Genomic DNA, 12,600 nt, shown 5'->3' on the forward strand with positions numbered 1-12,600 from the left:
GAAGGTTTGAATTGAAAATCTTAGCTTACTGAATTACTGGATTCCGAAAATTTTTTTTAAAGGTTTTTAAATTATTTGTAATAATTTTTGTATGCTTGATTGCTTGAATTCCGGTATCATTGACATTTTGAGTTTTCATAATCACTAGGATCACACGATGTGTTTAGATTGATTTTTCTTTTTCAACTTAAAATTAACTGATATTACCTGATCTTTCCCTGATTTTCATTTTGATTCGCAAGTGAAAACAACTCTGCTCTTTAGTCTCTTTCGAAAATATTTGGCAGACATCACCACAAATTTCGAATTTCACGCGGTTTTTTACGCTCTGAGCCTGTTTGGACCTCGGAACATACAACCTGCGTACCCTTCGCGTAAAAAGAAATTTCAGTGTATTTGAAGTAAGAGTGAAACAATGGGTCCTTCTGATCATCTCTAGAAAGTATTGAATGTGGTTTCATTTTGTTTTGGTTTGAAAGATAATTTTTGACGTTTTTTCGGAACTATTAGGTTTTTGGAATTATTAGGTTTCAGAACTCCCACTTAGTCTCGAGGTACGATGCTGGCCTAACAAGCCAGTCGGCGTAGGTTCGAGTCCAGACTCGGGAGAGACTGTTAGTGTCAGTAGGGTCGTAGCGCCTAGTCCCGCAATTGGGTCCTAAAGTTTTAAACGGTTTTCTGATTTTATATAGCAGCTGAAAGAGTGCAATTTTCTGAGCAAAACGTAATTTTTAAAAATGTCTATCGTTTTCCTCCGATTTTCAGATGAACAATAAAAAACTGCTTGAAATGCCTTCAATGTCAGTACTCCCACATACTGTACATGGGCGAAACGTCAACTAAGACCTTTCGAGCAGTTTTTTTATTCTTCATTTCAAAATCGAAGGAGAACGATAAACATTTTTTAAAAATCACGTTTTGCTCAGAAAACGCGGCTTTTTCAAATGATCTATAAATCTTGTCCTTGTACACTTAACAGTTGGCTGCGAAGTCTGTATGTAATAAACAGAAGATCGAGTTTCGAATCGAAATGTAGCACCTTTTTAGGTTATCAGATTCATGCATTTGAATCATTAATCAACTTGGCAGTGGTGGGCACCGCTAACCGAAAATTTAGCGACGCTAAACGCTAAGTCGCTAACCGGAAAATTTAGCTCGATAATCGCAAAACGCTAAACCCACATTAGCGGAACTTTCGCTAATCGCTAATCGCTAACTTTTTAATATGTAAATAGTCATATCGCTATATTTATTGCTTGTGTTTTGTAAGATTTGGACCACTTTGATCTGTTTTGGTTAAACAAACGAAAACAGTTACCTACAAGAATAACAAAAGTTATTTGGCTTGCATTGAAAATAGATACTCTTAGGAATGTTTTCATAAAAAATCAATTATTATCTGAATCGAAAAAGTAGAACCAAAGTTGTTCTTCAAAAAGCTCCTGTGGCTTGTAGGATAACTGGAACTCCATTCTAGGGTAAAAAAATGACAAAAGTAACTTTCGCAGTAAAGTTTTTCTAAATATTTTTATTGTCACTTCTCTACAAAATTTAGCGAATTAGCGATTAGCGTTTCGAAGGCCAAAATTTTAGCGACGCTAACAGTTTCGCTAGCCAGCTCAAAAATTAGCAAAATCGCTAAATCGCTAACTGAATTTTAGCGTCGCTAATTAGGCCCACTAATGGTGCCCACCACTGAAACTTGGTAATTTAAATTTGCTTAATTTCAAGAATATTTGTGTGTTTGAGATTTTAGATCTTTCAAATATTTACTCGAAAGATATCTACCATGATTCTAATAGCAAAGATAATATTGTTGAAATTTACAAATAAAGAAATACTTTTAAATCACTGTATGTAGTAGAGTCTATATTCTAGGCAAGAGTGAAAATGAATCTATCTTTTTTCGCTGAATTTTATGTCCATCACTAAATAATATTTTAGTAGATATTTGTATCATGTCGATTCGGAAATAGTTACACTAGTCTTTTTACGCGTTTTTTTTTCATATTATTTCAAATTTTCAGCTCGATATCCTAAAACTGATATAAACCTTCAGCAATAGAAGTTTTTTTACGTGAATTTCGGAATTTACGTGATATTTTTTACGCGGATTTATTTTTACCTGCCACATATACCCCGTGAAAAAAAAACTTTTTTTAACAAAAAATAATGTTGAAAGCGATTTCTATATTAAAAAAGCAACTATCTTTTCATTTCGTTCGAAGAAATCGGCAGCTGAAGCGCATCGAAAGTTGAAAAAAAGATTACGGAAATGTGCTCTCTAAGCGAAACAACGTGATTGGTTCCGTCACTTTCAATTTCGGTTGGCGACTGTCCACGTGAATGAAAGCCAAGCACCGAAGACCGCCACACCATTTCCAAGCGATTGCATATTTTAGAAATGGTTTTAAAGCAAGGAACTTCTTTATGATTTTAAGCCAAGAGATGTTGAGTGTTGTTTTCTACCTGTGAACAACTGTTCAAGAGGCAAAAAGGAAGAGTTTTCTTCATCGCATCATGACGGGTGAAAAAAAAAGATGATTTATCAAAATCGAACGACACCATCATTGAGGAACGGTATCGACTTTAATTGATGCAATTAAGCTGATTACTACCTAATAAACAGACACAATATGCGGAGAGGCACGAAAAAGTGATTCTACAGCATGACAACGCTCGACCTCATACTGCCAAAGTCGTTAAAACATAGAAACGCTCAAATGAAAAGTCCTACCTAACCCGCCATATTCCCCAGAAAGATGGAACAAAGTTATGGCTAGCGATGGGCAATACTTCGAATGATTTATAGAAAGGGTATGCGACTACTTCGGTAGGTTTCTGCTGTAGAATGCAGCAAAAACCTCTGCCGAAGTAGTCTCGTACCCGACCTGTTTTTTTTTTCAGAATAAAGTTGCAATTTTATTTGCAAAAAAATAGAGCACCCAATATTTAATCAAATTAATGTTTCAATCGATTCAATCGTAATTGAGGTTTTAGGTTTTAAGGATATTTTGAAATAAATTCCATTTAGGATTCTCCGAGCATTTTTGGCAAATCTATACTATTCGAAATTTTGGTTTTCTCGAATCGTTGGAATTCTGTGAAATTTGATTGCATCTTTCGGAGTTTTTGGATTTCTTTTTCGGAGTTTTTAGAATGTCCGTGAAGTTTGGACAGAAACACGTCCAAATCGTTCCCTAAAAACATAGGAAAATAGAATTCTACAAAAATTACATTCTTGAAAATGCAAATCTATGCATTTTACATCGAATCGTTAATGTGGTAGTGTGTAGAAGCCACCACGTGGTTGACTACGAATTTTCAGTGCCACAAGATTGGGAATAGTTAAGGCGTTAACTACCAAAACACTTTCTTATGTTTTCGTCACCATAACAAACATGATGATATGTTTTCACAAGTGACGTATTAGCTATTACTGAGTGGTAAGCAACTCCTAGCAACTCCTATCCCTACCTCCACGTGGTATCAACTGGGATACGAGCAACCGGTGAACCGGTGGGAACTTGGTAGTATGCTGACAGGGAAGGGGAAGTTGTTCTCCTTAGAGAGCAGCTTGCCTGAGCGTCTGTTCGCCAGGTCAGGAGCGGCTCAAACAGCGACTGATCCGGAGCGGGCGGCTGAACTATGAAATGCGGTGTCTCGCCAGCTACACCCAAGACGGCAGCCCCATCGCGAGACTAGGCATCGCAGCCCTAGTAAGGCAGCATGCTGAAAATAAACATACTACGAACAATCTAGAGAATGATACGAATCGGAACAATCGGTATAGACCTAGGCAAACGAAAAAGGACAACGATTGGAAACTTGGTACTTGGAATGTTAGGACTCTGCTCGAACCGGCACGCGCGGGCATCTTGGCCAGAGAGCTACGGAAGGCAAATGTGGAGGTAGCAGCCATACAAGAGGTGCCTAAAACCGGAGAACGTGAATTCCGGGCGGTTGATCCGACCGCGGGCACATCTTTCAAGTATCACATCTACTACAGTGGCGGTGATAGAGCGGAACGGGGCGTCAATTTCGTGATACTTGGAAACCAAATGAAGCGTGTTTTTAGGTGGAGGCCTATTAATGACCGTCTATGCGTATTGAGGATCAAGGGCAGATTCTTTAATTACAGCTTTATCAACGTGTACGCGCCAACAAACGATAAAACCGATGACGTAAAGGAGGAGTTCTATGAGCTCTTCGAGAAAACGTATGGAGAGTGCCCACAGCACGATGTAAAGATCGTCATCGGAGATACAAAGGCACAAGACGGACGAGAGGAGTTCTTTCGTCCCGCTATTGGTAGGGAAAGCCTTCACTCTACCGCCAACGACAACGGCTTGAGGTTAGTGAACTTCGCCGCGGCCAGGGGAATGGCCATCTGTAGTACCCATTTTGCACGTCTGAACATTCGGAAGCACACCTGGAAACACCCTAATGGAGAGGCCTGCTCCCAGATCGACGGCCGGCACTTCTTAGACGTCATAGATGTGCGGTCCTTTCGAGGGCCAAACATCGACTCGGATCACTATCTCGTGGTAAGCAAGATTCGCGCCCGGTTGTCCAATGTATTTAAATCGAGATCGGCGAGGAAGATACATCTGGACATCCAGAGGTTATCAGCGGAAGGAGTTGCTGCAGAGTATACTCGGAAAGTTGATAGAGGGATCGGTGAACCAGCTGGAGTGGACCTGGACGAGCAGTGGAAGCACATCCATGATGCGGTCAGCGCAACAGCGCGAGAAGTGATAGCCATGACAACGGGAACCACGCGTAGTGGGGGGTTCGATGCTGAGTGCCTAGAGCTGACGGAGGAGAAGAACCGAGCCTACGCCAAAACGTTAGTAGCAGCTAATCGTGTAACGCGTCAGATGCGGAAGGAATACCGGGAGGCAAGAGCTGCCGAAAAGAGGCTTCATCGCCGTATAAAAAACGTGAGCACTACGATCGCGTCCTCGCGGAGGCGGAGAATTGCTTCACCAGGCACGACACGAGGAGCTTTTATAGAACGATCAACGGAATCAGGAACCGGACTGTGCCAGTACCTGCCATGTGCAATGACAGGGAGGGGAACCTGATTACCGATAAATCGCAGGTGGCCAGGCATTGGAAGCAACATTTTGAAGTGGTGTTGAACGGTGAGGAAGGTAGGAGAGTCGTCGAAGGGAACAGGATAGAAATTGGGGAGAACGGACAAGCTGTGGACCCACCAACATTGGACGAGGTGAAGAATGCTTGCAAAGAGCTAAAGAACCACAAAGCCGCTGGAAAGGACGGCTTACCGTCCGAACTTTTCAAAGTTGGGAGCGAGCGGCTGTGTAGTGCAATTCACCAGATCATCCTAAGAGTATGGTCTGAGGAACAACTACCTACGGACTGGTTGGAAGGACTCATATGCCCTATCTGCAAGAAGGGACATAGGCTCGACTGTAGTAATTATAACCCTCCTCAATTCCGCTTACAAAATTCTCTCCTGTATCCTGTTGCAGCGACTGAGGCCGTTGCAGGAAGCCTTTGTTGGAGAATACCAATGCGGTTTTCGAGTGGAGCGATCTACAATGGACCAGATGTTCATCTTGAGACAGGTTCTCGACAAGTTTCGAGAACACAACTTGCAGACGCATCATCTGTTCATAGACTTTAAGGCGGCGTACGACATAGTGAAACGCAACAAGCTTTGGCGAATAATGCTAGAACATGGTTTCCCAACAAAACTAATTAAACTGTTACGTGCGACGCTTGACGGTTTCACATCATGCGTCAGGACAGCGGGCGAATTTTCGGGCGCGTTGGATGGTTTGAAGCAAGGTGACGGGCTCTCGAACTTGCTGTTCAACATATCTTTGGAAGGTGCAATACGAAGGGCAGGTGTGCAGAGAAGCGGCACCATCATCACTAAGTCTCACATGCTTCTGTACTTTGCGGACGACATTGATACAATTTGTGTTAACCGTAGAGTAGTTGAGGAGGCTTTTACGGTTCTCAAAAGGGAAGCTGCGAGAATTGGACTCACAATAAACACTGCCAAAACGAAGTACATGGTGGCTGGCAGAGAGCGTGGAAGTTCTATGGGTGTTGGTGCTGCGGTGGAAATGGATGGGGATACTTTCGAAGTGGTCGACGAATTTGTTTATCTTGGTATTCTCGTGACATGTGACAACGAGGTGAGCCGCGAGGTGAAGAAGCGGATTGCAGCGGCGAATAGGGCTTATTACGGATTGCGTAGCCAGCTTAGGTCCCGTACCCTACAGATCCGTACGAAATTTGCGCTCTATAGGACTCTGATCCTCCCGGTGGCGCTCTACGGACATGAATCGTGGACGTGGAAGGAGGCCGATCGACGAGCGCTTGGGGTCTCCGAGCGTAGAATCCTGCGATCGATACTCGGAGGCAAACTAGAGAACGGGGTGTGGCGCAGGCGCATCAATAACGAGCTGTACGAAGTATACAAACACGCTGATATTGTCAAGCTGATGAAACACGGCAGGTTACAGTAGGCTGGCCATGTAGCACGGATGGCGGATGAGCGACCGGCAAAGATAATATTTAGCAGGATAGAGGCCGACGACTTCGAGGCAGACAGCGCACGCGCTGGATGTGTGCTGTCGACGAGGATGCCAGAGCAGCGGGTGTAAGGGGAGACTGGAGAGTAGCAGCCCCAGACCAAGTTTTGTGGCGACGTATTCTGGATTCGGCATAGGATCTCAATGATCTGTCGCCATAAAAGTAAAGTAAAGAAAGAGTGGTAAGCATTTGAAAATTCGAAGTCGACCACGTGGTGGCTCGAAGTCGGCCATTTATGGGTTCAACACACTTTCACCTTAACTTTAGTTCTGGAAAGTTGGATTTATGAATTCTTGGTTTGTTTCTTTGGATTCATAAGATTTTTTGAAAGTTCTAATATCTGTTTCTTGACTTTGATTTTTCCCGAGGTCTTGGAATGTCTGTGAAATTTGAATCGTTTGTGATTTCGGATGAAAATCTTGAATTTTTGCAGTCTTGATGACTCAAAACCAGGTGGTGAAAAATTTTCCTAATCAAATTCCCTGATTTTCGCTGATATTCCCAGAAACATAACATAAATTTTCCAGATATTTTCAGCATTCAGCAGAAAAAAGAGCAACGTACATAAACACAACTCTGAAATCCCTGTGAAAAATTATTGATCGGATATGAAACCAAATAGTAGAGGTCCCGCATAAGCCTTTTATGCTGAAAAAAAAATCAGGTTTAGCGCTAAAGAACCGTTTAACGAAAAATCGCGTCTCGGTAAAAAAGCTGTTTTTTCGGTTTTCGTGAATATTTCCTGATCGAAAAATGCTTGATTATATTTCAAATTTATGGATTGAAGATTCCTTAACTGTAAGATTCTTCGTTAGATGCACCGTTTCTGAGTTAGATTTATTACCGGATTTTCTCCATTCTTTTGGAGGTCGTTTTGACCAAAAAGTTTCAACTTACTCTTGTCCATTCAAAAAACTCGTTTTCAGAGATTAACAGACATGCCAGCGCGAGTTCTCGATGTTTAAAAACTGTGCGTTATTTGTTTTGTTCGGTACTGGTAGCTCTTTTTGGTGAGACAGGCAAAACAGTAGCAAATCAATCAACATAATGAACAATAAAACCCGAATGAAAGAAAATCTGGGCGCCATTTATTAAAAGTTCGTATTTCCAACCGCCAACCTACGATTAGTCAAATAACCAACTGATTAGACAATGACATAGAGAAAACAATCTGTGTCTAGTTTGAAGCAGTCATCCCCTGTTTATCGACAAGGGATGCGTTCACCATTCCCAGGTGGAATTAGACTGCATATAATGTTCCCTGACGGATGTTGCTGCTATGAATTCATGCAAGGTCAGCACTAAAAAGCCGGCGCACGGTTGACTTCTAATGATATAGTCCCTCCTATCGCTGTCTTTGATATATATCGACCACTAAGCGTTGCACTACGGATAGAGAAGCGGCTGATGAAAGGCAAAATTACGAAGACGGCGACGACAACGACGACGGTCTGATTCGAGGTACCTACTCATTGCGTCAGTCTGTACAGATGGGATTTGTTGTGGGAATGCATCGTCGTTTAAAAATGGTACACTATATCAAATGCACAAGTCACACTGGTCTGTGATGCCCCTCGCAGCCTTCACTTGTCGCGGAAAACGATTGTGATGACTGCATAGATGCATAGGGATATCGCAGATAGTAATTGTAGTAATCTGCTGCGGTAGCTGATCTGCAGAGGTTAATCGATAATAAATCAATGAAATAGTGTTTACGAATAACATAGCTTTTCAGCATTATGTCGAGTTCTCCAGACTGCGCGCTTATTATCTGGATGGAGATAAAACAGAAGGTTACAATTCGATGACTGTCGCGTCCGCTTTATGGTAGGGCAGAGGTACAATACGGTCACCACGAAAAACGAAACTGCAACGTTGTATAAAGTTGAATGAATTTTCGAATTACCTCAATGAACTCGCTGTGTCAATTGTCCTCCAGAATGCTAGCACGCTTACTGGTTTGTCATTGAAACCGACCTTCCTTCGGTTTCATCAGCGTACGCCAGCAAAAAGGACGGTTAACTGATTAAATAAAATGAACAGTGTAATCGCAGGATGGCATCTCTAAAGCACATGGTGGTTTCGCAGTTGCAATCTTTGCCTTGGTAAAAAATCCAATGTAGTCATGTTTGCGTCGAGGTGAAGGAAAGCAGAACTGGATAAATTTACGAGTTCGTCCCGCTTTGTTGTGAAGTGATTGTGTTCAAATCCTTTTACTCTTCTATTTCTTGTTCTTCAAGTCATTAGATAATGACAATAATCGTGGTTAAAAATGAACTTTCGCAGAAATAATCAAAGAGATAAGCTACTAATGTTTTTGAAGAAAGCATTCAGAGACGAATAATGATACTCTCAACCAGAACCAGTACATTGGTTATTTTATAATATCTTTGAAGTTATACAGAACACATACAATAATATAATCGTACAGAATGAAGGCTACTTACATTTTGTGGGTCCTCTTGAGCACTCTCGCTACCAGCTTCTTCCGGTATGTTTTATACTTCACTTTATGCGACAGATTCCTTTCCTGTTGCACATCATCATCATCACTTTCGTCATCAACACTGATTTGTCCCATTGACACTGACGCCTGCGGAGGCTTTTTCGACACGTTTTCCGCTTCCAGGTCCACCACTTCTTCTACATCCTCATCGTCATCCTCGTCGACGAAATCATCGTCCTCGTCTTCACTGTACACCACATCGTCCTCCGAATAATCACTGTGCTTTCGCTTGGCACTGCTAGCACCCGAACCTGATACGTTTCTACGCTGCAGACTGCCTGACTCTTCTTCATCATCATCTTCACTGTAATCATCCTCGTCCGAGCTAACATCCATCTTATCATCTCTCGAGTCCGGATCATCCATTGCGTTGATTTCGTCGTTGACTTCCTGAAGTACACGATTCACATCCTGATCGTCACTGTCCGGGTCGTCATAGTAATCGTCATCTTCCTCATCGATATCATAGGTCTCTCGTTTGGATCGAGCATCTCTATATTCTCTCTCCGCTTCTTCATCTTCATCATCATCGTCATCCAAGTCTACCGTTACGATTTCCGTGGAAGCTTTGACGGGGAACGTTCTCCCTAGTGCACCTACTTTAGAAGAAGACGGCCCAGGGCGAGAATACACAGGTGTAGGAACGACATCCTTATCGGGCGAACTTTTCTCCGGTGAGCTTTCGATTTCGAACGATTCGGCCTTAACCGACTGTACAGCAACGAGCGATTCTTGAGATGCTGACGTTGGTTGGCTTATGCCGGACGGAATAGATTTCAGCTCTGCACTTGAGGCTTTCTTGGCAATTGGGGTTAAAACCTGAAAACAAAAACAACAATACGTTAATAAGAGCTGAGTTGAGTTTTTAAAAACAGTATTCTGGTGATTGTTAATATACGATGAGAATCGAAGAGTAATCACACAACAAAAAATAGACCCTCTACAAAGGTCTATCCAGCTTTTCCGTGCCACATTTTGGATGTTCTCTTCTACCACCAAATTTTGGCAGATATGAAATCGTTTAATTTATTGTGAAAAAAACACTTGCCAAACTGTTCAGAGTAAATATACAAAAATTTCGTTACATAATTACTCATACGTTGTATTTTTAATTCGCATTAATATAAAAATCGTAAAAAATTGTTTCAATTTCAAGACACTAGACACTGGCTGACTGGATTTTTCTTACACTCTGCATAAACGAATTAAAAACTTAACCTAATTTTCTGGGAATTCTACGTGCAAATCATGTACACAGATTCGTATAACAATCGCAAAAATTGAAAAGCGATTTTAAGCAAATATATATAAAATGAATTCTTATTGTCACTCTGAGAAATTTCAATCCAAACTGTTTCTCTAACAAATAAGAATTATTGTTCTAGTAAAAGTTATAAACGTTGCTTTGTTATATAACGAAAGTATATTAAACAAGTGCCATTACCTCGGTCGATTCCAGCTTCTCCACCGTATCAACAGCATCCTCAAACTGCTCTTCAGCTGCCTCCTCATCATCTGGCATCGAATGAGCAGTATCAGTCTTCTGTTCCACTTTGTCAGATTTGACAACAGTCTCATCTTCTAGCGTAACGCTTTCAGCGGTACCGTCGCCTGCCGCTGGTCGACACTTTGAGCCGCTCGTTTCATCCGCGTTTGATTCCGCCCCTACGTCATTGTTCTGCTGCTTTTCGCTTGCTGCAGCGGATAATTTTGGCTCTGTTGTTGCAGCTTCCGTCAGCTCGTTTTTCTGCTTCAACTCATCTACTATTGCTTCCACCGGCAGCTCCTTTTTCGACGTTTCATCAGCCGATTTTGTATCCATCATTAAATGATCAATTCTTTTATTTACCCAAAAGATACCTAAAAAGCAGAACAGATATTTTATTGTGTCTAACCAACTCAGAATGACCTGCTATTTTTAATTTATTTTTCTCTGAACAAACAAAGGAATCAATTAAATTGCTTCTAATTTTCAAAAGGTTTATCTCTTCTACTATTACGGCAATTAGATACATCCAAAAACTAAGCACACCAATCAGAAAAGCAAACCAAGGTTTTGCTAGCTGAGGAAAATTACTGATAAGATAAACAAAAAAAATGAGTTCAATTTGCAGAATCAAACCTTGGCTTCTTCTTGTTGTTTTCCTTCGCTGAGGCTTCACACACAGCTTCGATTGCTTCCAGATTTTCTATATTTTGGTTCTTGCCAGCCGCTTTCCACCGTCAGGAAAATCTTCACTTAGACACCGATCCTACCACCAAGGGTAGAATGCATTTCCGGATCGATTTTGACCTGTTTAGTGTAGCTTGCCAGCCGGATTTCCGAGTTTTACACCGAGTAAAAAAAAGCCTACGCGGCCGCGAGACGTGCACAATTTTTTTACTTCTGTACGGTGCGCTACTTGCGGTACGAAGAGGAGGCAATTTTGACTTTTCTCTCGTATATGAAATGGACAGAAGGAAAACACGCACACAAGCGCAGTTGCGGCAAAACGCGTACTAAAACGACAGCGCCGATGCTTGGTTTTGACAGCTAGTTTCAAGCGGCGCTGCACGTTTTTTAGTACGTGCGGCTAAATGGCGCAAGGTGTACTTGTAAAATCACATCACCGATAACAACTAATTTCAAACATTTCTATTTCTTCGCAATTAAAAGCAAACAGCAAACCAAGCAAACCATCTGAAAAAAGGAGGAAATAAAAATGTTTGAAATTAGTTGTTATCGGTAGGTAATTCATAATTTGAAATGATTGATTGCAATTAATGCCAATGTTTCTTTTTCACTAGGACTCGTTGGTTGGATATACGGCGAATTGAATCAAAGATATCCCGTGTCCCGGCGAACAAAGGTAAATTTCTTGAAATAAGCCTTTTTTGAAATGAAATTCATTAAAAATGCAATATATAATAATATCGAGTCAATAATGATATTTTTTCCGTAATTCCCTCAATGAAGCTTAAAGTACTCATTTTTAAGTCGAAAATGAGTAACTTTTACGCATCGCGCATCAGGTATAATATGGGTAATTTTTACTAAATTTCTATAACATTCGGTGGTACTCAAAAATGAGTAAAACAACTTCTACTCAATTTTGAGCACATACGGTTTTAGCGAAACTGGTTAGGTTTTGACTCAGTTTTGGGTTATCCAGAATGAGCGTGTAGATCGATATATTTCTCGCGTAATTTTTCAAATCGGCGTAAGTCGCAAAATGTAAATAAACGGGGTTTTCATGTTATAATATTAGCTACGATGTAATTTCGGCACTAACTTAATGATTCGGGCATAAATGAACTTTTCGACACTTTTAAATAATTTTGGCAAAACGACCGAACAACCCTACACGGTAAGAGTCGAAAACCCATTAATGGGTATTGTTGTACCCATTTTTTCTGTCATATGCGGCTGTCAAAAGAATGGGTAAATTTAAAAATGTGAAATGGGTAAAATTGTACGCATTAGAAAGACATGTTCTTAGAAAAAAATGGGTCATTTGTTTACCCATTAATGGGTGAAAAAA

General features: G+C 41.1%; 1 protein-coding gene across 4 annotated transcripts in view; it reads right to left on the reverse strand.

Annotated features, from left to right (window-relative positions):
- LOC129721976 (probable serine/threonine-protein kinase kinX) overlaps positions 1 to 11,495 on the reverse strand; it is a 118,699-nt gene extending 107,204 nt beyond the window's left edge. For 3 of the 4 annotated variants that reach the window (XM_055675123.1, XM_055675122.1, XM_055675121.1), the window contains exons 1-3: positions 11,202 to 11,494; positions 10,524 to 10,939; positions 9,021 to 9,898 (exon numbers count right to left, since the gene is read on the reverse strand). In XM_055675123.1, coding sequence (XP_055531098.1) covers positions 9,021 to 9,898; positions 10,524 to 10,904 — 1,259 coding nt within the window. In that variant the 5' untranslated portion in view covers positions 10,905 to 10,939; positions 11,202 to 11,494. Of the gene's footprint in view, positions 1 to 9,020; positions 9,899 to 10,523; positions 10,940 to 11,201 lie in introns of all 4 variants that reach the window. The other variant, XM_055675124.1, reaches the window with a different exon arrangement.
- Between the last annotated feature and the right edge of the window lie 1,105 nt (positions 11,496 to 12,600).

Source organism: Wyeomyia smithii, chromosome 2, assembly GCF_029784165.1.
Source record: "Wyeomyia smithii strain HCP4-BCI-WySm-NY-G18 chromosome 2, ASM2978416v1, whole genome shotgun sequence".
In the NCBI taxonomy this organism is placed as follows: domain Eukaryota; kingdom Metazoa; phylum Arthropoda; class Insecta; order Diptera; family Culicidae; genus Wyeomyia; species Wyeomyia smithii.